The following is a 22,150-nucleotide window of genomic DNA, read 5'->3' as shown; positions in this document are numbered from 1 at the left end:
ACAGAACCCAGCCAAAGCCCTGGGGTCTATGCTTGGGCTGTGCGGAAGCCATGAGACAATCAAGGTCAGTGAAGGGCAGGGTCTTCACTTCCTTATTCAATACCTCCAGCTTCCCCTTCCTCTGCTGCCTGCATCCTCAGGCCCCAGCCAGGTGTCCCCATCACCATGGATGCTCTCCATCCTGTTCTCTGGGGACCGGGATGCATCCGGCTTCCTCAGGAAGGGCCTTATCCCGGTTGCTGTGTCGTTAGGTGGCGCTGGGAGGCCGGTAATGGGGAGCAAGGGCTGAGTGGGGATGGAGGGGTGACCTGGCACCCCCGGGGGGGGTGACGAAGCTCTGCTTGCCTGGGCCCTCATGGAGCCTGTTCACACTCAGGTTCTGCTTTTAGGTGTGAATAACCCTGTGTTTGCTCCCGGTTATGTCCCCGTTGTAGTGGTCCAAGGGATGAGGGGGCAGCCACCCCTGCGCCCTCCGCTTCCCGAGCAGCCAAAGGGGCATCTCCAAAGCCATTTCCCACCCCAGGAAGGCGATGCTGTGAGTGATACCCGCTTGCTGCTGGAAGGAGGCTGGAAGAGCTGAAAGTCATCACTGCCGGTTCTTAATGTGGACTTCCCTGCTCCAATGAGTTATGGCTCAGCTTAGCCTTAATGAGACTGCACAGAGCTGGTGGAGATCAGCATCTGGTGAGGGCTGGCCTCGAGACCAGCCAAGCAAGGCTGAGCGGTTCCCTCTGCTCTGAGAGGGATGGGTACAGAGCAGAGAGGGCTCGCCACGGTGTGGGGTGGTTGCACAGTAAATGCTGTTCGGTTGGGTCTCTGCAACCTCCTGCTGCTGCTTGGTGCGGCTGTGCCTCGGTTTCCCCGCTCTGCAGAGCTGTGCAGGGGAATTCCTCTGTTACCCCGGGGCTCTGCCTTGCTCCTGCCAGGCAGCTTGGGGTAAGCCAGGGAAGAAGCAGGTCTGAGGCGCCCCACAGGCTCCTGTTGATGCTGCATTTGTTACACCCAGGAGACAAGCGTGGAGGCTCTTGCTGGCTTTGCTAATGGGCTGCCTGATTAACTTGGCCTTTTCAAACGTGCATTTAGAGCCGGTGCTCTGGAAGAAGGGAAAACCCAGCTCCAGCCAGGACTCTGGCAGTGAAGAGCTGTTTAAAAGCCATTTATGCCACCAAGAAAATGATTGGAAAAGCTTTTCCGTGGCATGGCTAGCACGATTCCCCATCCTAAGCGGCCACAGAAGCGGTGTCCGGCTTTACGCCGGCCCCTCACCGCATGATCCATGGAATTGCGGCATCGGAAGCCCAGGTCAGTCCATGTGTGCCGGGGCTTTGCTTGGGAACAGATGGCTCCGGGGTGTGCTGACCTCAGCGCTTTGGCTGAGCACAAGCACCAGCCCCTGCGTGCGCCCGCCCCTCCCGGGCACATCTTGTCATACCTCGTGTGTTCTCTCCACGCTCATCCCCATCCCTGGGGATGGGATGGGAACAGGTTGGGTAACAAGTTCTGGGTCACTGGAGCGGGTAACCAGCCCCACCGTGTCTGGTACCATCCCTCCTGGCACAACATCACTCCTTCTCTGAAAGGACCCCAAGCACATCCCTGCCTCCAGACCCACCCAGCCTTAGAGCTCCAACCTCTTGAGGCTTCCTGAAGTCTTGCCTATGGTCAGAGGATTGTGCAGGGCTGGAGTTTTCCCCTCTGTTTGAATCACTTTGTAAAGTCATTACTTTTGGAGCTGCGTGAACCCATTCCCCAGGCCAGGAGGGGAGCAGAGGTGAAGGAGATGTGAGCTCCCAGCAGCTGCTTCGAGGAGCTATTTAGGGATGCGACAGCGGCAAATGAAGTTGTTGGAGGGTGAGGGCTGGTTACGCCCCAGAAAGAAACCATTTCCTCCCTTCCTGGGAAGTTTCCATTTCCAGCGCGCTGGCTTTGGCTGCCTGATCCCCCATCTCCGGTCCGGGGCAGCCCCGCAGGCACACGCCACCTCGGGAGGAGGAATTATCCCCGCAGGGATGAAAGCATCCCTGTTTATTTTAGCTCCCTTGATTACCGTGAGGGTGGGACACGGGGGCAGCGGAGCGGAGCTGTGCCGGATCCGCGCAGTGCGTGCATCATTCACAGCGTTATCCCCGTGGCCTCTCTCCCAAATTTCTCCTTGCTCTGTTTTCAGCTTCGGTTGCTTTTGTGGCTGCTGGGATCCAAGGCACCAGCCGGCTCTGCGTGCGTAAACACCTGAGTACCCCTATGGGATGGAGCAGAGAAGGGAGGTGGGGATGGTGCCTGAGGATGGCAGGTCCAGGGCTAAATCTCTGGTGTCAGAAGCGTCACCTGCAGCACAGCCCTGGCAGAGGGACCTGTGTGCTGCGTCCGACGTTGGATGTTGTTATTGGGATGCAGTGCCCATGGGGACAGCCTAAGCCCTGTCACCCTGCCCTTCCAGGGACCGCTCTGGCTTTGCGCTGGCAGTGCACAGACTTGGATCGCCTCCTTCCCTAAGACCTGATTTTAGGATGCACTCAGGTTAAAAACCTTTGGCTGAGTTTCTCCTACAAAAAGGAGGCTGACAGTATGGGTTTGCCCTGCAGAGCTGGAGATTTTAAAGACACTGGTTGAAGGTGTCTTGGCTGTGGATGCACCTTGCGGGCGGATGCTTTGGGTAGGGACATGGGTGCAGGTTTATGCTGGGAGGTGATGGGCTCCCATTGACTCTGCAGGGCTGGGAGACCAGGATGGAGGTGGCTGGGGCAGGATGCACTGTTCAGGGCTTTACCCCAGCTTGAGATGTGGAATGTCAATGTGGGGTTGCAATGGGATGCAAGGAGCCTGCGTGGAGTGCACTCTTCCCTGCAGGAGGTGGCTGCACACCAGGAGCTGTTGGAACACGGTGCCTTTGCATTCATCGACTCTGCTTTCAGAGCCTCCTGCAAGAAAAGATATGAAGGAATGGATGAAGCTGAGGTGAGCTCCCACCTGTTGGTGCTGTTCTATGGGTGATGCTGAGTGTCCCATGCCAGGGTTCCACTCCGGAGGTATTAAGGAAGAGGTTAAAGGAGAGGGAAGGCAGCTTCATGCCCATGTTATCCCCACACAGCCCAGAAAGGTGGGCAAAGAGGGCAGAGCATCACAGGAGAGAGTGGTATTGGGGGGTTGAGGAAGTCTGACCATGAGGAAAGGTCCATCTGTGCCTCTGGGGTTGTGGGCTTCATCCTTAGGTGCTGCTGGTGCTTCTGTTTCCACAGGGACCTTAGTAGCCATCAGGGCACTTCTTTGGAATGTTGAAAGGACTCTTGTTATTGAAATGCACAGATAAGTTGATGGTTGCAGGCCCAAACCCAGCTGCAGGCTGGGGAGTCGCTGCAGGTTTGCCCAGAGAAATGGGGGTTTTGCTTTGGAAGGACTTTGCCAGGAAAACTGAACTCTTGGAGGCAAGCTCTGAGTGCAGCCGCTCACTCTGCAGCCTCAAATGCAAGCGCTGGCCAGGGGCTTTGCCTGGGTTTTACTCCAAGAGACAAGCCTGGAGGGGGCCCTGATGTATGTGTCTCCTCCAGTCCTTGCCCTGTACTGCAGACACCCTCCAGCTGTGCCCAGCGGTGCATCAGACCTGGGTTTGTCTCTGTCCCATGTGTGGGGTTAAATGTCGCGTGGGATGGAGGTGCTGGAATGTCATGTTGGGGGAGCCAGGAGGAGGCTGCTGTTGTCTCCATCATTCCTCCTGGATGCTGGGAAACATCTTTCCCATGAAACATTACCGAGGCTGAAACAGGAGTGAGCCAGGAATCCAGCCCAGAAGGGCTAAATGAGGCCTCTGGGCTGCCGTGGGTGCAGTAAGGGCACAGGAGCAGCACGGGGTTCCTGTGCCAGCCCCAAGGGCCCAGTTCTCTGTAAAGCTGGTCCCTCAGGCCCGGGCACACCTGACCATGAAGGGTTAAATGTTAAACCCCAGAGCCCCCCTTTTGTTGTCCTGGGTAAAGGACTTGAGGCAGGGACCTGTTGCTAACCCTGAAATCTCTCCTTGGGCTAAAGAGAGGCAGCATCAAGCAGCACTGGGGGAGAGCAGGATGTGGCCAGCAGGGAGCCAAGAGAGGGGTGCAAGGTCCCACATCCTGAGTCCCTGCACAGCAGCAGGGATTTGGCTGAGCTCTCCTGCAGGGGACCTTTTAGAGGGAGTAAAATGGAACCCAAGATGCATTTTTCCCCTTCCTTTGTTGTTTTCTGGCATCTCTTGAAGCCCCGAGGGTACCCACAGCCCCCAGGCAGCGGTGGCCAGGCTGCCCCGGGGACATGGGATGTCCTGCATCAGGCAGCTCCTGCCTAACTGCAGGGAGCAGGTTTGGAGGCAGCTGGGAAACAGCCTTTCCAGGCCCCAGCCGCCGCAGGGCTGCTGTTGCAGGTGGCTGCAGTGCCAGGCTGGGTGGCAGCCACCCGACAGCCCTGAATAGCTTGGGTTTGGGTGCCTGTGTCCCCAGGCACCTGGGGAAGGCAGGAGGGCAGTGCCTGGGCATGGGTGCTGCTGGCACCCAGCACGACAGAGACCAGCAGATGTTTTCAGGGGTGATGCCCAGTGTCTTGGTGGCTCTGAGCTGGGGCACAAGGAGGTTTCGGAGCAGGTGCCCCCCTGGCAGGGCCTGAATTGGGCTTTAGCCCTTGAGAGGGGCTGTGGTTCCCCTGCCCACAGCCCGGCTGCTGCAGAGCATGGGCTTGTTTTGGGGCTGGGCTGAGCACCCAGCTGGGGGCAAGGGGACCCCAGGAAGGCCCCTGCCCATTTCCCCACCTGCCTTTCTGGATCTCTCCCTTCTCCCCCCCAGTCTGGCTTGCTCTAAACCAGTGCTGTGGGATCAGCTGATGCTTTAATACTGGCCCTGGCGACAGCTGGAGGATGCTGCTGTCTGCGGGGGCTTTGCCCCGTGTCACCCCCCTTCTCGCTGTTACCGATGGGGACCCTGGGGCTGCCCTACGCTGAAAGGGGGGCAGCGGGGCTGCCCAGTCCCCATGGGTTCAGTTAGCAAAGGGCTGGAATATACCCGGGGGGGGGGGTGTGGGGGTGTGGGGCGTGAGTCCAACCGCAGCCGCTTGCGCTCCTCCAGCTCTTCCTTGGGCTGGGGGGGCTGTGCCGTTGCGCGGTGGGTTTCGAGCAGGAGGGCGAGGGAAGGGGTGGGTTTATTGTCCCCCGCCCTCCCCAGCGCTGGGTGCCGGGGGAGGCGGGCAGGGAGGCTCTGCCCGTCCCCCTGTCGTTCCCCCGCCGTCCCCTCCCCGGGGCTGGCGGCCAGCCCCGAAGTTGCGGCGAAGCGGGAGGACGCGCGTCCTGTCCTTCCCCCGGCCAGCAGCCAGCCCCGCCGGTACCGGGGCTGGGGGGGACGGACATGGCTGCCGGGGCCCAGCGGCCGCCGAGACACCTGCTGCCACCGGGCCCCCCCCCGTGCGCACCCGCTCCGCTCCCTCCTTCCCTCGCTCCCGTCCCTACCTCCAGCCGCCGCTGCAGAGCCGCCGCCGCCGCCGCCAAGGACGAGCCGGGACCGACGGCGGCCGCTGGACCCCCCCGGCAGCCGCTGCGGGGCCCGACCCTGCCCCCGGGGGCTGCCCCGGAGGAGGAGAGCGCTGGGAAGAGCAGAGCCCGCGGTGGGACGCGCAGCCCCGCCGGAGCCGCGGGGGATGTAGGCACCGAGCAGCGGCGGTCTCGTAAGTACCGGGCCCCCGACGGGCTCTGCCGCCGCCCCGGCACCACCGCCAGTAACTTTTAGGGACGGGGTAGGGGGTTCTGGGGGGGTCTCCTGGCTGCTTCCCTCTCCCTCAGCATCCTCCTGCATCCCCATCCCCGCGAGCTCCCGCTCCCCGTCCAGGCAGGGGATGGGGATGAGCCTTAATTCTCTGGGCTCTGAACTGGGGAGGGTTTTGGGGGGGGTGGGAGGCAGGAAAAAGAGGGGAGACCCCCCTGGGTGCCACCAGCCCTGTCGTCCCCCCCCTCTCCACCTTGCGTAACCCAGCGGCAGGCAGGACACTTGGCGTTTATTTTCGGTTAATCCATATTCGACCTTTCTAAGCTGCGTTTCGGTGCGTGCGTGTGCGGGGCCCTCGCCCCAGCCCGCAGCCCCCAGCCCGCAACTGTTGCTGTCGGAGGCGCGGGCGAGGAAGAGGAGGGCGATGCTGGGTGGTGGCAGATGAAGGTTGAAAGGAGACGGTGTTTGCCGGGGGCTGAGTGCTTCTCCCTCCCGAGTCATCCCCCTTGCGTGGAGACAGGGATGGCGACGAGTTGTCTTTGGAGGGGTGGGGGGGGCTGTTGGTGCTTTTCCTCCTTTTTGGGAGCTCCATCGGGGTGTCCTTGCTCCGCAGGGGTGTCCCCATCGGGTCAATGACGAGCCCTGGCACAACCCTGTGTTCCTCCTGGTGCTCCCTGTCCTCCTCACACGGTTCCCATCACATTTGGGTTTGCTCCATCCATCGGCAGCAGCTCCCCCTCCCCTGGCGCAGGCTGCGCCTTCCCTGTGGCTTCAGGCTCAGAGGCTGTTTTGGGGGATAAGGTTTCTCTTTCTGGAAGGGTATTTTGCATTGTGGGATGTTTTCACTTCCTTTCCTGAGGTCAAAATATCTGCATGAGCTCTCTCCCTCTCAGAGCAGGGGAGAGAGGTATGGGTTGTTTGGTGGATGGATGGATGGATGGATGGATGGATGGATGGATGGATGGATGGATGGATGGAAAAAGGAGGTTTAACATTAAGAGCAAACTTTCCCTGTTGCATTAAAATGTCGTTTCAGAGGGTGATAGGAGGTATGGGCTGGATCAGTGCTTTAAGAAGGAGGTTTCTGTGAGTGGTCCATCAGGTGAAGCTGTGCCTAGGAAAGGGGTTAAGCTGCTCAAAACTGCCTCGATGCAACAAAACCCAAGTGCCAAAGCCATGGAGCAGCCCTGGGGGTCTCCTCTGGTGCCTGGGGAGGCTGTTGGGAGGCAGCATTGCCCAGGGCCACCTTCCTCCTGCTCCAGCCTGTCCGCTGTCCCTTGGCCTGGCTGGAAACCCTCCCTTTTGGGAAGGCCTTTTCCCAAATTCCGCAGTGCTTGCTGCAAGGGGTTGGATTTTGTTTAAAGTCCATGGGGGCTTTGCTGCCTTGTGCTGAGCCCAGGAGCTCTGGCAGTAGCGCAGGGATGGGCTCGGTTCCTCCTTTGCCTTCACCACTTACCTGCCATTTGCCTTCTGTGCCCTCACCCCCCAAAACCCCACATTTCCCTGCACCCCTCTAGCTTGTTCTGGGAAAAATCCATGCTGGAAGCGCAGAGTTGGCTCGGCTGGAGTAGCCGTCTGCTCTTTGCATCCTAAATCCAGCCATATTGGAGCAGCCCTGGCTCTGACCCGTGCATGGAGCCCCTGCCAGCTGCGGGCTCACTGGCCCCAAACCCCTCCATCCTCCCCTGGCTGCAGCAAGCAGCTCAGCTCTGGCCGGTGGCATCGGATTCCTGGGAAAGATGGAAATCCATTCCCCTGGTTGTCCCAGCAATGGGATCCCTGAGCGATGGGTTATGCCCATGCCCTCCTGCCGTCACTCTTCCATTGTGAGGGATGGGGATGCTTTCCACCTGCGGCTTGGTCCAGGGGGAAACCAGTTTGCTCAACCCTGTTCCCAGTTGCAGCCAGGAGCAGAGCAGCCCCTTTGGTGGCAGTGGTCAACCCCTCAGGAGGGGTTGTTACTTGGTGCTAGAAGAGGATCCCCAGTTGAGGAAGAAGAGGATGAAGGCATGGGATGGGTGAAGTGCCACGGCTGGCACAAGTAAACCCGATCAGGGCTCGGAGTATATTTAAACGTCCTTGAGGAGGGCTCAGACTGGCAGAGCTGCCGGGAGAGCAGCTCTGTTTGTTTTGGGTGGCGCGTTGCTCCCCTTCCTCTCTGCTCGGGTATGGCTGATGCCGGATTCCCGATGAATTATTTATCACGGGACTAAAAATACTTGGGAATTCGCAACGAGGAGCAGGCGGCGCGGGCCGCCGTGCCACTGAGCTGGCCGTGCCGGAGCGTGGGACGCTGCCAGCATGGCATGACTCACCCGTCACCCGCTCCAGCCAAGGGAGATGGCTGTGGCCATCGCTGTGGCCTCGTGGCTCCTGCGGCTCGGCCAGCTGTGGTATGGGGCAGGGAGGGGGATGCAGCCAGGCAGCGTGAACCCCCCCTGGGTGCTGGTGGGTGCTGGGGGCCGATGAGCCCCTGCTGAAACCCGTGTGGTTGAATGAGGTGCTGCCTGGTGAGCGCTGGTGCCTGGTTGGGTGCCTGAGCCCTTGTGGTACCCATCGGATACAAAAGGGGGACATGGGGGCTTGTGTCCCCTGTCTTTGCAGAGGGACGGCCCTGGTGCTCAGATCTACGTCTTGCAGAGCTCTCTTGCAGGGTGCCCAGTCCTTGGGTTTATTTCTTGCATTTTTAGTCCAACATGCTGGCACAGTGCGCTGAGGGGATGTCCATCACTGCGGCATGGATCAGTGCTGGGGTGCAGGTACCTGGGGCATCCCAGAGCCCAAAACCATCTGGGACTTGGTAAGGGGCTCCTCTGGCCGTACCGAGGATGTGTTAAGCAACAGCAGCTTCTAATTGCAAGTGACGTTTCTGAGCACCAGCTGGCATCTTGCTGCATGGATGTTGCTGGTGCCACCGCAGAGGGCTGCTTATCCCTGTCCCCACTGCTCAGCATGGCACTGGGGTGCTGGCTTTTGGGGACAATGGGGCTCAGAGGGACTTGGATGCTCCTGGCTGCAGGTCTCACTGTGGGTTGGTTTTGCTGTTGGGCTCTGACAAGGGATGAGCTCCAGCACAGGGATGCATTGCTGTGAGCAGGGATGTGTCACCCACCGCTGACTATCACCCGCCTGCAGCTGGCAGCCACAGTCAGTGAGGAATTAGGGACCTGGTGGTGGGGGGACATGACCAAACACCCCCTCAGAGCCTGGCTCTGGGGGCCGCCAGCACAGATGCAGTGTGGTTGGTGTCCCAGGTGGGCAGGCACCAGGACAAATATAGTCAAGAAGAGGGAAAAGCAGCAGGATAGTGTCTGAAGGGGGAAACTTGGGAGATAAGGGGCCAGGTGGGCAGTTAGGCTGGGATTTGGGACTGGAGCAGGGTGATGGGCAGGGGGCAGGCAGAGGACTGGCTGCCTCGCTGACTGTGGTTTGCAAAACCCCAACATGGGGGTTGCAAAACTGAAACATCTCTCAAGGGCAAAGCCTTTAAATATTGAAAGTGGCTGTGAGCTGTGGAGAGAGGCACAGGGAGCTGCGAGCTCCTCCTGTCACCTCTCGCTGCTGCCTCCATCCCTGGCTGAAGGGGCGATAAGGAGCATTGCAGCAAGTGGTGGCTTTTGGAGAGGGTGATGGCACTGGGAGGGGGACGGTGGTGGTGGGATGGGGAAGAGGTGGATAGAGAGGAGCAGCTGGGAAGGGTTGGTACTTGGTGGTAGCGGTGGGTACAACCCTGTGGTCATTCCTCCACCACATCCAACCTTCAAAGGATGAGGGTCCCCCTTTCGTCCTGCTTCTGCCCCGGGTGCCGGGGAGGGCTGGGGTGAGCAGGGTGCTGGTGGGCATCCGGATGTAAGGGGCTGTGTCCCATCCCGGCAGGGACGCGGTGGTGGACATGGGCAGAGGGCCGGCGCACGCTCTGCTACTGTCCATGGTGCTGGGCTGCTCGGCTGCCTTCTCGGACCTCCTGCTGCCGGGCCTCGAGGAGCCGGTGGTCAACGTGGCCGTGGTGTTTGGGGGCACCTCCTACCCCCTGCACGTTCGCACCCGCCTGAGTCCCCAGAGCTTCCTGGACATGCCCCTGGAGATCCACCCCATCACCGTCATCGTCAACAACACCAACCCCAGCAGCCTCCTCACCCAGGTCTGCGACATCCTCACCAGACACAAGATCCACGGCATCGTCTTCGAGGACAACGTCGGCACGGAGGCTGTGGCCCAGATCCTGGACTTCATCTCCTCCCAGACCCAGGTCCCCGTCATCAGCATCAGCGGGGGGTCTGCTGTGGTCCTGACCCCCAAGGTGAGGCATCTGCTGTGGGTTGCTTGTGCTGTGGGGTGGGAGAAATGGGTGATTAGAGAGGGGTGGATGTGGGATGTGAGATGCTGGAGGCAGAGGAGCTGCTGGGCTGCATCGTGAGGGCTCACAGGCAGGATCAGGCAGTGGCTGCAGCAGCGTGGTGGGACATGGGGGAGCCTTCAAAGAGGGGCCCAATTGATGGGACATGGGAGAGAACTTCAGTGCCCTGTGGAGGGGCCTTCCCTGGTGTCCTGCTTCCCATCCCCTCCTGCTGTGCACACCATGATTGTGACACTGGGGCTGCCAGGGCAGTGGCAGGGTTGGCACATCCCCGTCCTCCTCCTTCCCCACATCACTGGGGTTGGATCCAGCCCTGCGGTGGCTGGACTGGTGACATGGAGAAGCCTCTCTCAGCTCCGGTGCCCATCTCAGGCACCCCACAGGCCCAAGCAGGATCTTTGGCTTCTCTGCTGCCTGCTGGCATCAGGCACTGTCACTGTCACCTGCCTGCTGGGAGGTGTTGGTGGCAGCGAGAGCTGGAGGGTGCTGGGCAGGCAGCGATGGTCTGTGGCACAGCTCTCCTGGGGAGGGGATTTGGGTTATATCCTCTTGGTTGCTCCTCTTACCCTCAGCACTGGAGGGGTCCTGGTGCTGGTTCCTTCCATGGCAGCAGCCCCTGGGCTGGAGATTCTGCTTCTCCTTGGGGCACTGGGTTTATGCTCTGATGGCGCAGAGGTTTTGGGGTCTAAACCCCCTTCCTGCACTGCCTGGTGCTCCTGGACCAGCCTGAGATGCTGCTCATTGTGCCTGGGTGGCGGCTGGGTGCAGGGGACTAAGGTGGGTGCAATGGACCTGGGTAGGTGCAGCAGGCTTGGGTGGATGCGATGAGTTGAGGTGGGTGCAGTGGACCCAAGTGAAGCCCCAGGCAATGGAAAAATAGCCATGGTTTTGCTGAGGTCTGGATGCTTTCCTGCAGCTTTCTCCAGGGTTTGGGTATTTTGGGGTCAGTGGAGGGACCTGTCTGAAGGCTCAACCTCCCCCTCCTCTTCCCATTGATCTGAGGTCTCCTGCGTCTCCCATTCCCATGTGGTGGAACCACCATCCCCGTTGGGAAAACTACTTCTCTGGAGATGGGGGGGGTCTGAGCGGTGGAACCCCACTGCCTGCACACGACCTTCTGCAAATGCCGCTCACTGAATCATTTAAGACAGAATCAGATCAATTAAGATTTGCTAATGAGAGGCCAGATGGTGGGGGAGGTGGGGTGGGAGGGAAGGAGCCTCATAGGCTCTGGTAGCAAGCAGTGAGTTGGAACTGTGATGGGGTTTACACTCCTGGCAGAGGCTTTGCCCCCCTCCCTCCACCCGTTTAAGGAGAAGTTGCTGGTCTCCTTTGGAGGATGGATGAGGTTTTGGTTGACAAACAGAGATGAAGGAGAGGTCATAGAGCTTGAGCCTTTCCATGGGATGCAGTTCCTTGGATCAATCCCATTCTGGGTGTCTCCAGCCCATGGACCATGCCAGTTCATGGCTCCCTCAAACCCTTCATGATGGCAAATTCAAGGTAGCTTGCATAGGTGCAAGAGACCCTGGACCATGGTTTCCATGGAGAAAACGGGCCTGGACCATGGTCCACGGACCTGAACCATGGAGCAGCGCTTGACCCCTTCTCCTCCTGCAGGAGCCCGGCTCGGCATTCCTTCAGTTGGGTGTCTCCATCGAGCAGCAGATCCAGGTGATCTTCAAGGTGCTGGAGGAATACGACTGGGGCTCCTTTGCCGTCATCACCAGCCTCTACCCAGGCTACAACATCTTCCTGGAAGTCATCCGCTCCTTCACGGAAGCCAGCTACTTCGGCTGGGAGCTGCAAGAGGTGCTCACCTTCGAGATGAGCCAGGAGCGGAGCAGCTCCAGGACGCAGCGGCTCCTGCGCCAGGTCGATGCCCAGGTCCTCATCGTCTACTGCTCTCGAGAGGAGGCCGAGTACCTCTTCACCATGGCGGAGCAAGCCGGGCTCGTGGGGCCAGGCTATGTCTGGATCGTGCCCAGCTTGGCAGTGGGCAACATGGAGGTGCCGCCCGCCTCCTTCCCCGTTGGCCTCATCAGCGTGGTGACGGAGAGCTGGAAGCTGAGCCTGCGGCAGAAGGTGCGGGATGGGGTGGCCATCATTGCCACGGGGGCTGCCAGCTTCTTCCGGGCCCATGGCTACCTCCCGGCAGTGGGACGGGACTGCCGGGCTCCTGCCGGGACCACCGCCACCAACAACAGCTTCTACCAGTAAGGCCTGGGACACACTGGGATGAGTGGGGAATGGGGAAATGGAAGGAGAAGGGGAGGAGGAGGATGGAGCTGGTGGGCAGGGGGATGATGATGCTCACTGTGAGCTGGTGGTGCACACCCCTTGGCTGGTTTTCCCTTGCCTTTTCCCGTGCTCCTCTGTCCTCCAGGAGCTATGGGGATCTGAGAGGGGCTTCACAGCTCTGCTCTGCAGTGCAGATGTGGCACCTCAGGACTAATCTGTCCAACCTCAACCCTACAGTGATCCATCCTTGGTGCCTCCTTGCTGGCAGGGCTTTCTCCAGCTCCCTGCTGCCTCTTTCATAGGGGCTAAACCTGGTTCCTAGCTCTCAGCCCCATGTCTCTAGGTGGGACCCGTGGCAATCAGGGGCTTATTGGCTCTGTGTCTCACCAGGCACCTCCTCAACGTGACGTGGGAGCACAGGGACTTCTCCTTCAATGAAGGCGGCTACTTGGTCAGGCCCACCATGGTGGTGATCTCGCTCAACCAGCACCGGCTCTGGGAGATGGTAGGAGCCCAGCCCCCCCAGCATGGGCACATCATTTGGGGTGGCCGGGCAGCATGAACCTGGGGCCATGCACAGGCTGGGATCCCAATATGGGACAGGTTATCCAATGGCGGGTACCCATGGTGGCATGGTGGGGGTTGTGACACTAAAGCTCCATCAAGAACCGGGGATTTTGCCTGCAATTTGGCTGGAAAGTTCCAGAAGAGGCCAAAATGCAGCTGCCCACCTCTGGAGAGCAGCAGCCAAACACCTCGACCTGAAACAAGCTGTGCAGAGAGGGGTTTATTCCTAATTTAAAAGTATTTTGGGTGAAAATCGGGCAGGTTTGTGCTCACCTAAGCCTGGTACTTGGGGGCCAAGGAGAAACAGCTCACCCCATGGTCAGTGATTGTGTGGGGATGCTGAGCTGGGTCTCACCATGGTGTTCAAAAACCATGTAGATGAGGCCCTTAGTGACATGAGTTAGTGGTGGCCTTGGCAGTGATGGGGTAATGGTTGGGCTTGATGATCTTAAAGGTCTTTTCCAACTTGGTTGATTCTATGGCTGAACCTAATGGTGTGCCAGGACAAATGAGCCTCAAAAGCATGGGGAGGATGGACACGGAACCTTGTATGACCCCCATAGCCCCTCACCAGGGTGATGTGCACTCTCCCAGGTGGGCAAGTGGGAGAAAGGCATCATCCACATGAAGTACCCGGTGTGGCCCCGCTACGGCTCCTTCCTACAGCCCGTGGTTGATAACCGCCACCTCACGGTGGCCACGCTGGAGGAGAGACCCTTTGTCATAGTGGAGAACACGGACCCCAGCACCGGGGTCTGCGTGCGCAACACCGTGCCGTGCCGCAAGCAGACCAACTCCTCCCAGAGGTGAGCAGTGAGGACGGAGCTCCCCGTCGCATCCATGGGGGCACTGAGCTTCTTTGGTTGGTCCGATCCGTCTCTCCTGGTGTGGTTTCAGTGTTGATGGCCTTGTGGATCCCTACACCAAGCTGTGCTGCAAGGGCTTCTGTATCGACATCCTGAAGAAGCTGGCCAAGACGGTGAAGTTCTCCTACGACCTTTATCTAGTGACCAACGGCAAACACGGCAAGATCGTCCGCGGGGTCTGGAACGGCATGATTGGTGAGGTAAGGGTGGGAATAGCTTGGAACCCACCTTTGGCCTCTCTGGGGGGCAACACTCACTTGGGGTTTGCCCTACTCTTGGGTTTTCCTGATGGAGATGGGGTCAGGGTGTCTGCGGTGGGGCTCTGGGCTCGGGATGAGCTTGTGGGCAAGGCTTTGTGGAGCACATGGGGATGGAGTCAGCTAAACATTGACACTGTGTTTGGGTCACTGGGCAGTTCAGAACCTAATGCATTGTTTTAAAAGACAAAGGTTAAGGCTGGCAATGCTGGAGATGAGGCAACGCCTGGTGGAAGGTGGCCTGCGTCCCTCTGCCCGTCCCAAGACCCTCTGCCCCTTCTGCAGGTGTACTACAAGCGCGCGGACATGGCCATCGGCTCCCTCACCATCAACGAGGAGCGCTCCGAGATCGTGGACTTCTCCGTGCCCTTTGTGGAGACCGGCATCAGCGTCATGGTGGCCCGGAGCAACGGCACCGTGTCCCCCTCTGCCTTCCTGGGTGAGCCCCATGTCCCCTTGTCTGTGTGTGTCTCTGTCTGCAGGCTCATCCCATGCCTTCTGAGACATGCAAATTGGAAATATTGCTTCGGTTTAATAACTTTTAAGTAAAAAAAGCTTAAATCAGGAGGGAAGGGGATTATGCTGCTGCCTCTGGGGCTTCCTCCTCCCGTTGCCTGAATAATCCTTTTATTATAGAGGCTGGGATCGGTGGTTTCCTCCCCTTCATTACCTGTGTGCTGGAGGGAGGATGGGGACGTAGGGGAGGCAAGGAGAGGATCTGCTACCTCTGAGCTCTGCTTGTGGGGACCCCTTTTGTACCACCGTCACTGGAGCTCGTGGTTAAGGCAGGGGTAGGAAACCAGAGCTCAAAGTTCTATTAAACGCGCTTTCAAAGAGCAAAGCTGCAGCCTGGGAAGGAGGAGACTGGCCAAGGTCACCACAAAACTCAGCCTCAGTGCTCGAGCAGGGTTTGAGGCTCCCGGCAAGGGCACGGTGGTGGCAGCTTAGCCGCAGCCAGGCTTCTGCATAGGGAGGATGTGGGTACCAGGGATGCTATAGGGCATGGGGCACATCTTCCCCTTCCTGTCCCTCCCCATGCCGACCTTCCCCTTGGAGCAGGGGTCACCTTCACGGAGGGGACACACGGAGCATCCTGCCCCGGGTCGGCAGGGCTGGGGCCCGTGGTTCCCTGCCTCTCCTGCTAATGAGCTGCATCCCCATCAGGGGAGGCTTCTCCTCCCTGACAGCAAAGGACACGCTGACAAATGGACCTCGGTGGCTGCATGTGGAGGGCTCGGCTGCAGCCCCAGCGCTCCTGCTGCACCGTCCCAGCTCATCCCAGGCAGGCAGGAACCTGCTGCCCACCCTCAGCTCCAGCGGGGCTGGTCCCATATGGATGAAACCCATGATCCCATGGGAAACCCTCCTGCTGCTGAACCTGGAGATGGGCAGCTTCTCATTAGCATCTCCCCGCTGCTGAAAGCCTGATTTTCCTTACGCAGGGAAGCATGGCTGCATCCCCACTTCTCACAGCATCCCCCTTCCATCCTGATGCCCTATGGATCTGCTTGGCCACGACACTGCCTTCTTTGAGGAGGGGCAATATTCAGGAGTCCCATTCACCAGGGCAGGCTCTGGGGGTCCCCAGGGGGCTGTGGGGTGTCCTGGGGGGCTGATGGAGTCCTGCTTGCCTTGCAGAGCCGTACAGCCCGGCCGTGTGGGTCATGATGTTCGTGATGTGCCTCACTGTGGTGGCCGTCACCGTCTTCGTGTTTGAGTATTTCAGCCCCGTTGGCTACAACCAGAACCTCACCAGTGGCAAAAGTGAGTTGGGAGAGGTGGCAGATGGGCAGGGGGGCTCATTCCCATCCAGGATGACTGCGGTCCCTTTGTCCTTGCAGGGCCTGGAGGTCCCACCTTCACCATCGGCAAGTCAGTGTGGCTGCTGTGGGCTCTGGTCTTCAACAACTCCGTGCCCATCGAGAACCCCAAGGGCACCACCAGCAAGATCATGGTGCTCATCTGGGCCTTCTTCGCCGTCATCTTCCTCGCCAGCTACACCGCCAACCTGGCTGCCTTCATGATCCAGGAGCAGTACATCGACACGGTGTCGGGGCTGAGCGACAGGAAGGTGGGGATGGAATTGGGGTGGAATCGCTGCAAAATAATAGGGTTTTTGGGGTGGAATGAACCTGGGGGCATGCGCACATCACTGCTGGGCATGGGTTTGTGGATGGCTGTGGGGAAGGGGGACAAGGCAGGGACATGGACACTGTGTGATGCTGCTCTTTGGGGCTCCCCATTGCAGTTTCAGAAGCCGCAGGAGCAGTACCCCCCTTTCCGCTTCGGCACCGTCCCCAACGGCAGCACCGAGAGGAACATCCGCAGCAACTACCCTGACATGCACACCCACATGGTGAAGTACAACCAGCGCTCCGTGGAGGATGCCCTCACCAGCCTCAAAATGGGGTATGGCTCCTCCAAACGGGGCATGGCTCCCAGAGCTGGAATACAGCTCCTTCACATGGAATACAGGACCCCCAAATGAACCAGGCTCCTTGGGCTATGGTAGTCCCAAATGGGGTAGGGCTTTCTCAACTGGGGTATAGCCCCCCATAAGTGAGATATGGGCTCCCCAGGATGGGCACAGCTCTCCCAGATGGAGTATAGCTCTGTGTAGCTTCCCTGCATGAGGTATAGGCCCCCCCAAAGAGGGTACAACCCCCTGCAGATGGGTACAGCTTCCTGCAGCTCCCCCCACATGGGACACAGCTGCCCAAGTTGGGTGCTTCTCTCCAAGCTGGGGCAGAGGCCCCCAAAGAGGACACAACCCTTCCAGACAGGCCACAGCAATCCCAATGGGGTAGAGCTCCCCCAAAAGAGGCACAGTCCCCCAAAAGGTCTTCCAGCCTTCACCCCCCCCCTCACTCTTCCTCCCATTGGTGGTGCAGGAAACTGGATGCCTTCATCTATGATGCGGCGGTGCTCAACTACATGGCGGGCAAGGACGAGGGCTGCAAGCTGGTGACCATCGGCAGCGGGAAGGTGTTTGCCACCACGGGCTATGGCATCGCCCTGCAGAAGGACTCACGTTGGAAGCGGGCCATTGACCTGGCCCTGCTCCAGTTCCTGGGGGACGGTGGGTACCCGGGCGAGATGCTCATTAGCCCCGTCCTCATCATCACCCCAGATCAACCCAGGGACCAGGGCTTTGGTGCCCAGGCCCTGTGCAGCTTCCACAGCTCCTTGGGGGATGCTGCCAAAGGACGTTCTCCACCAGCTACTTTCAGGGGATATTAAACCCAGCAGCGTCTCTCCAGCCTCGTGCTGGGGGGGAACATTCCCTCTGGAGTCCCTCCTCATCCTGGAGATGGCCATGTACTAAAGCAGAGGGTCAGGAGAAGCCTGGGGAGGGGACAGTGTGCGTGGCTGGCTGGCATGGGACAGAGGGCAGAGGAGGATGAGTGACTGGTGGGATGCTCAGGCCAAAGGCAGCAGCAAGGATTAGGTGATAACACCTCCAGGGACTTGGGGATGGCTTTCTCCTTCTCCAGCCATGGTGGGGTGAGAAAGGGCATGGGCTGTGCTTGGGGAGATGATGCCCAGGGATGGGTGTTTTCACCTCTCCCACCACTGTTCACGTCTGGCCCCAGGTGAGACCCAGAAGCTGGAGACAGTTTGGCTGTCTGGGATTTGCCAGAATGAGAAGAACGAGGTGATGAGCAGCAAGCTGGACATTGACAACATGGCCGGGGTGTTCTACATGCTGCTGGTGGCCATGGGGCTGAGCCTGCTGGTCTTTGCTTGGGAGCACCTCGTCTACTGGAAGCTGCGTCACTCTGTCCCCAAGTCCCACAAGCTCGACTTCCTCTTGGCCATCAGCAGGGTGAGTGATGCTGATGATCTTGAGGGGCCCAAATGTCCTCCTATGAAGTCACGGGGATAAGCATCACCCCTTTGACCCATAGGGGAGGGACTGGAGATGTTTGTGATGATGTGAGCTCTTGGTTGGGGAGAAAAGGCAGGGTTTGTGGAAAGGGCTTAGCCCTGGGAATGACCCCACATCCGTACCAGCATCCAGGGGGAAAGGAGTGCTGGAGGATGATGTCACCTCCCTGGCAGTGCTGGGGATGCTGAGGAGGGCACATCGGTGCCATCAAGACATCTCAGCACGACGTCTCAGCTCGGCAGGGTTGGTGCATGACCCTGCTGACGTTGGGGTGTCCCTTGTTCTCTCCATAGGGCATCTACAGCTGCTTCAACGGGGTGCAGTCTCTGGTGAGCCCTGGGCGGGCGCCCACACCCGATGTCACCGCCAGCTCGGCGCAGGCCAACGTGCTGAAGATGCTGCAGGCGGCCAAGGAGATGGTGTCGACGGCCAGCGTGGGCAGCTCGCTGGAGCACGCCACCCGCACCATCGAGGACTGGAGCAGCCGCAGCGAGCGCCTCCAGACCACCTTCTCCCTGAGGACACCCCAGCTCGTGGTGCAGAACAGCACCAGCACTCACCGGGCCCCTTCCTCTGCCCCTGAGAGGTTGGAGAGAGCCTACGCACCCATGGGTGCTCCCCTGGGGCTGCCGCTACCGCAGCCCATCCCCGTGGACTCCCGGCTGCCCAGGGAGGAGAAGTGGAGAGGGACGAACAAGCACGTCCCCCGCCTCCTGCACCCCCTGAAGTTTCGGGGGGGCTGTGCAGGGGATGGAGCCCTCCCGGGTGTCCCCCATGTCCCGGTTAAGACATCCCCAAGGGAGGATTTTGGGGAGCAGATGTTGGTGGGGAACCATATCGGGGCTCCCCTGCCGCCCCCTACATCCCCCAGGGACCTCCCACCACCGGACATCTACAGGGAGCACAAGCGGCCATCGGGGCTGCAGAACCCGCCCCGGCTGCAGGGGGACGGGGGCCAGGGGGGCTCGGGGACGCTGCCCTGGCTGCTCTCAGCCGCAGAGAAGAGGCAGGAGCTGGGCAGCCCCTTCCCGCCGCCGTCCTGCCCTCACGGAGCCTTCCCCAAAGCCGCCAGGACTCGCAGAGCCAGGGGCGAGCCGGATGCCGCAGCGATGGAGCGGGAGAAGCCGAACCGTCGGGCGGGCGGGGAGCGGGGCGGGAAGCGGTGCCCGGGGGCTCTGCGCCGCTGCGGGGCTGCTCCCACCTCCCCATGCACCGGCATCCCCGACCTCTTCCCCGAAGCCGAGCCCGGCTCCAACTGCGGCTCCCGCTGCTCGCAGCCCCCGGGCCGGCTGGCACCGCGCTCCCCCGCCGCCGGGCTGCCGTCCTACCGGGAAGCCTGCCGGCAGCCCCCCCGCGCCACCGGCACCTGCATGAACTCCTACCCCAGCCTGCACCGGGGGCACCGCTCGCGGGGGTCCCCCCCACCCCGCGAGCACCCCAGGGTGCCGGTGGGCTGTGGACGGGGCTCGGGGCGCTGGGACGGCGGGTGCCGAGATTGCGGGGGGCGCGGGGGGGAGCCGGCCTTGCTGCGGGCAGCGGGGACCGAGCGGAGGGAGCCGTTGTGCCGCGGGGTGATGAGTCCCTGCGCCGGCGGGGCCTGGCGGCGGGTCTCCAGCCTGGAGTCGGAGGTGTGATGGGGGGGACAGGGGGGTGCGCGCACCCCTCTGCCTGCCCTGGGCCCGGGGGGTCCCCATGGGCCAGCCAGCGGCTCCCGGCCGGGGCTCCTGCCTCCCGGGATCCTGCAGCAACGGTAGCGGGATGCTCCAAGCGGCTCGGCGGGTCCCGTGCGCTTTGAGGTGGGGGGGGTCAGAGGAGCCTGGCAGGGACTGGCACACGCTGGATTGGGCGCTTCCCGCAGGCAGGAATGGCATCGGGGACACTGAACTCATTGCCACCGTGTTGCCGTCATTTGGGTTCATTCAAAGGACTTGAAACACCATTTGCAGGTCATTAAAGAGACATTTTCAGCCGGCTGAGGACCCTTTGTCCATCCTCCAGCGATCACAGAATGGTTTGGGTTGGAAAGGACCTTAAGATCATCCAGTTCCAACCCCCTGCCATGGGCAGGGACACCTCACACTAGACCGTGTCGCCCAAGGCTCCGTTCCCAGAGCTGCCTTTGGCTTTACCCTCTGTCCTGTGCACCTCTTCTTGCTCATGTCCCTTTACTGCTTAGCCCTGGCACAGGCTCATCACGCTGGTGGCAACTGCCCAGAGGGAGCATCAGTCAGTGCTGAGACTGAAGCCAAGCACTGAAGCCGGAGTCACTGCACCCTGCTCAGGTACTGGGGTGCTGGCCACAGATGGCTGTGAGCTCAGGTCAAAGAGTGATGCTCCCATGGCTGCAAACCAGCAGCCCAGCAGGGATGTGTGGTTGGGAAAGAGGAAGGGAAAACAATTCCTCCCACATTCCCAGGGCTGATGGAGCTGTAAATCAGGCACAGGGGATGAGCTGGGGTTAATTCTTCTTTTGATGTACATGTCTGACACAGCCCTTTCCCTGCTGGGCTGGTGGGAAGCTGTCAGAGCAGGGCAGAGGGTTTGGGGGAGCAGCAGCCTTGGCTTTGCCGAGTGGTACCAGCCCCATCCCAGGGCCATGCCGGGGTGATGCAAAGCTGCTCATGGAGATGGCAGCCCTCGTCCTCTCCTCCCAGCTGGTTCAGCATCACCCGCCTGGATGAACATCTCCCCAGCAAGCTGCTCCAAAGCTCCATCATTTCCCCTATTTCAAAGCAGCTCTGGGGTTGCAGCAGCCACCAAGCAGCTGGGGCTGGTGACAACAAGGGGCCCATGGCAGGATCTGCTCCAGGACACCCATCCCTGCCCCAGGGATGGCTGCAAAGCCCCAGGGAGGTCAGGAAGGGCCTGGCCACGTGTGAAAGCTTTGGCACCGTGTGTGTGTGTGTCCATCCATCTGTCTGGGGTTAAATCCAGCCCGTTCCCTCCCCATCCCCCAGCCTGGCTCCATCACACGCGGGTGCTGGCACTTTAATTCCTTTATTTATCATTGAAATTGTCTCTTAATTGCTTTGGCAGCCCCTCTGCAGCCTCGCGCCGAGGAGAGAGGGGCTGGTGTATAAATAAAGGAAAGAAACAAGTAACCCTGGCTGAAAGCAAGGGAATGGATCCTCGCACGGCTGCCCCAGGGAATGGCACCCATTTACCTGGGGCAGATCTGCCTATCTGGGTGCCTGGATGCCCCCAGGGGGTGACAGACTGGTCCCCAGGAGGCTTTAATGTGGCCTAGGGAGCTTTTACCCCCCAAAACCTGCGGCTTTCTGACCCAAGGACACCAGCACATACAGCTGCACCTTTGGGGTCAAGCCTGAGACAGCGTTGGGGCTGGGAGAACAAAAGAGAGCTGAAAAGGGAGGGAAGAAATATATTTATATATATATAATTCCCAACCCACACTTTAAATTAATTAGTGATGTCCCCAGTGACTCAGCAGAGGCCAAATGGTTTTTGCCTCATGTTTTATTGAAGGCTTTGCTGCAGGAAGCTGGGGGCAGTGAGGGACAGGGGACATGGGGGTGCTGGGGATGCTCCATGGGGATGGGTGTCAGCACCCACTGTAAGGCCAGGGCTGTCCTGGGTGTCCCTGTCCCCAGCTGCCAGGGTGGCATCTGCATAATCATCTTTACATGATAAAGGGGATGGAATACAGCAGTTTTCTCCCATTCCCGAGTGATAATCACTGTTGGGAATGGAGCTCAATGGGGCACAGGGGAATGAGCATCCCAGAGCCGGTTGGAGCTGCATCACCCCCCTATGGACCAAGGAAGGGCTGAGCTGCTCCTGCAGCATCCCCTCACCCCAGGGAGCACCAGGGTTGAATCCGCAAGGAAGCAGCAGCCTGGAAGCACCCTCTGACCAGGCTTTCCAACACAGGGGCTGGGTAGTTTAGGGCTTAAGAGGCACTGAGGGATATTTCTTTTGGGTGAAATTGTCTAATCAATCACTTTTTAATCCAGCAGCTCCGGCACCGGGGCCGCCCTGGGATGCTGCTGGTTATGTGCATAGGGAAATACAGTCAGCTCAATGCTGGCCACTGCTTGCAGGGCTCAGCCCTGCCTGGGGACACAGGCAATGTCCCTCCATCTGCCAACAGCCTCTGCAGCTTCAGCACCTCCATGGCATGGATTGTTTTCACTGCCCTCATTGCTCAGCATCATAGAATCATCATAGAATGGTTTGGGTTGGAAGGGATCCTCAAAGCTCATCTGGTCCCAGTGAGCAGGGACATCTTCAACTAGATGAGG

At 59.9% G+C, this 22,150-nt stretch overlaps 1 protein-coding gene across 1 annotated transcript; it reads left to right on the top strand.

Annotated features, from left to right (window-relative positions):
• The first annotated feature begins 5,154 nt into the window (after nucleotides 1-5,154).
• GRIN2C (glutamate ionotropic receptor NMDA type subunit 2C) lies at nucleotides 5,155-19,861 on the top strand. Its single transcript, XM_062639791.1, has 13 exons — nucleotides 5,155-5,673; nucleotides 9,588-10,011; nucleotides 11,689-12,284; nucleotides 12,700-12,814; nucleotides 13,471-13,682; nucleotides 13,774-13,942; nucleotides 14,285-14,438; nucleotides 15,638-15,763; nucleotides 15,841-16,070; nucleotides 16,248-16,408; nucleotides 16,891-17,078; nucleotides 17,593-17,825; nucleotides 18,182-19,861. The coding sequence occupies exons 2-13, from the start codon at nucleotides 9,604-9,606 to the stop codon at nucleotides 19,520-19,522; spliced, it is 3,933 nt and encodes a 1,310-aa protein (XP_062495775.1). The 5' UTR covers nucleotides 5,155-5,673; nucleotides 9,588-9,603; the 3' UTR covers nucleotides 19,523-19,861.
• The last annotated feature ends 2,289 nt before the right edge of the window (nucleotides 19,862-22,150 follow it).

This window comes from Pezoporus occidentalis, unplaced genomic scaffold (genome assembly GCF_034315485.1).
Source record: "Pezoporus occidentalis ecotype Australia unplaced genomic scaffold, CSIRO_AGI_Poc_V1 ctg62, whole genome shotgun sequence".
Lineage (NCBI taxonomy): Eukaryota > Metazoa > Chordata > Aves > Psittaciformes > Psittacidae > Pezoporus > Pezoporus occidentalis.
Note: the sequence above shows the minus strand (reverse complement) of the source record. Positions and strands in the feature narration are given on the sequence as shown.